General features: G+C 41.1%; 1 protein-coding gene across 1 annotated transcript; it reads left to right on the top strand.

Annotated features, from left to right (window-relative positions):
- Nucleotides 1-1,270, top strand: LOC137571930 (serine protease SP24D-like). Its single transcript, XM_068283682.1, has one exon. The coding sequence runs from the start codon at nucleotides 19-21 to the stop codon at nucleotides 790-792; it is 774 nt and encodes a 257-aa protein (XP_068139783.1). The 5' UTR covers nucleotides 1-18; the 3' UTR covers nucleotides 793-1,270.

Here is a 1,270-nt window from a genome sequence, read left to right as displayed (position 1 = left end):
TAAACAAGAATATCAGGCATGTCGAGCTCGGTACTGCAAATTTTTGGAGTGCTCTGTGTGGCTGTGCTAGTGGGGCAGGTGGTGCAGTCAGCTCCCAATGGCCGTGTGGTTGGCGGAGAAGATGCAGTCAACAATCAGTTTCCCCATCAAGTATCACTGCGTAATCGTGGCTCGCATGGTTGCGGTGGATCGATTATTTCACGTAACTATGTACTAACCGCCGCCCATTGTGTGACCTATGCAGATGAAAATGGGGATTATCATGCCTCTCCAGCAAGTCAATTTAGTGTGCGCGCCGGCTCGAACGATCGTCTCAGCGGTGGCGTTCTTAAAAACATTATATCCATCACCGTGCACGAGGATTATGGTAACTTTTTGAATGATGTCGCCCTGCTGGAGGTGGAAAGCCCGTTCATCTTTTCGGACAGCATTAAGGCCATCTCGCTGCCCAGCCAAAATACACCCGGCAATGTCGACATCATCATCTCTGGCTGGGGTTTGCTTAAACATCAGGGTGATCTGCCACGTTATTTGCAATATAACACACTGAAATCCCTGACATTCAGCGATTGTGATAATGCCATCGGCTGGGGTGTCACCAATGGACTGTGCCTGGCCCATGAGGTCGATAATGGTGCCTGCAATGGAGATTCAGGTGGTCCAGCCACCTACAATGGTGAATTGGTCGGTGTTGCTGGTTTCGTTGTTGGCGGTTGCGGAAATTCCTATCCAGATGGTTATGCTCGTGTTCATTACTTTAACGACTGGATCAAGAAGAATTCAGATGTTTGAAAACTGAGTAAATTTTAAAATATAAAAACAATACAAAAAAAAAGAAGAAATCTCTGATTATTTTTGCTTTGTGGATAACATTAACCAACGCTGTGAAACATCTTGAGCGAATTGAATTTTCTTTTGATTTTGATTAAACTGGTAAAAAGCTTTAACTTATTATTACCGAAAGTATTTTACGTCATAACGATAAAAAGCATAGCCAGTTGTTGAAGTTAACGGAGCATTAGGATATAAAAGTTGTATCTAGTAAGGAGGGATAACATTGGGAGTTCCTTTCACCAATTCCTAGAATTGAAGGACTCTGTAAATACAATCAGAACTTTAAACTCAATCCTAGGGCACTTTTTGTATAACTCATTTGCAAGAAACTAAAATTGTTTTTATTATTTGTTTGGATTATTTAATTAGTTAAATAATAAACATGTTTTCATATTGAATGACATTTTGTCAACGATATGCTTAATCTGCCCTTAAA

The sequence above is a fragment of the Drosophila tropicalis genome, unplaced genomic scaffold, assembly GCF_018151085.1.
Source record: "Drosophila tropicalis isolate 14030-0801.00 unplaced genomic scaffold, ASM1815108v1 contig_158, whole genome shotgun sequence".
Classification (NCBI taxonomy): domain Eukaryota; kingdom Metazoa; phylum Arthropoda; class Insecta; order Diptera; family Drosophilidae; genus Drosophila; species Drosophila tropicalis.
The sequence above is the reverse complement of the archived record's forward strand: the minus strand, read 5'-3'. Positions and strand labels throughout refer to the sequence as shown.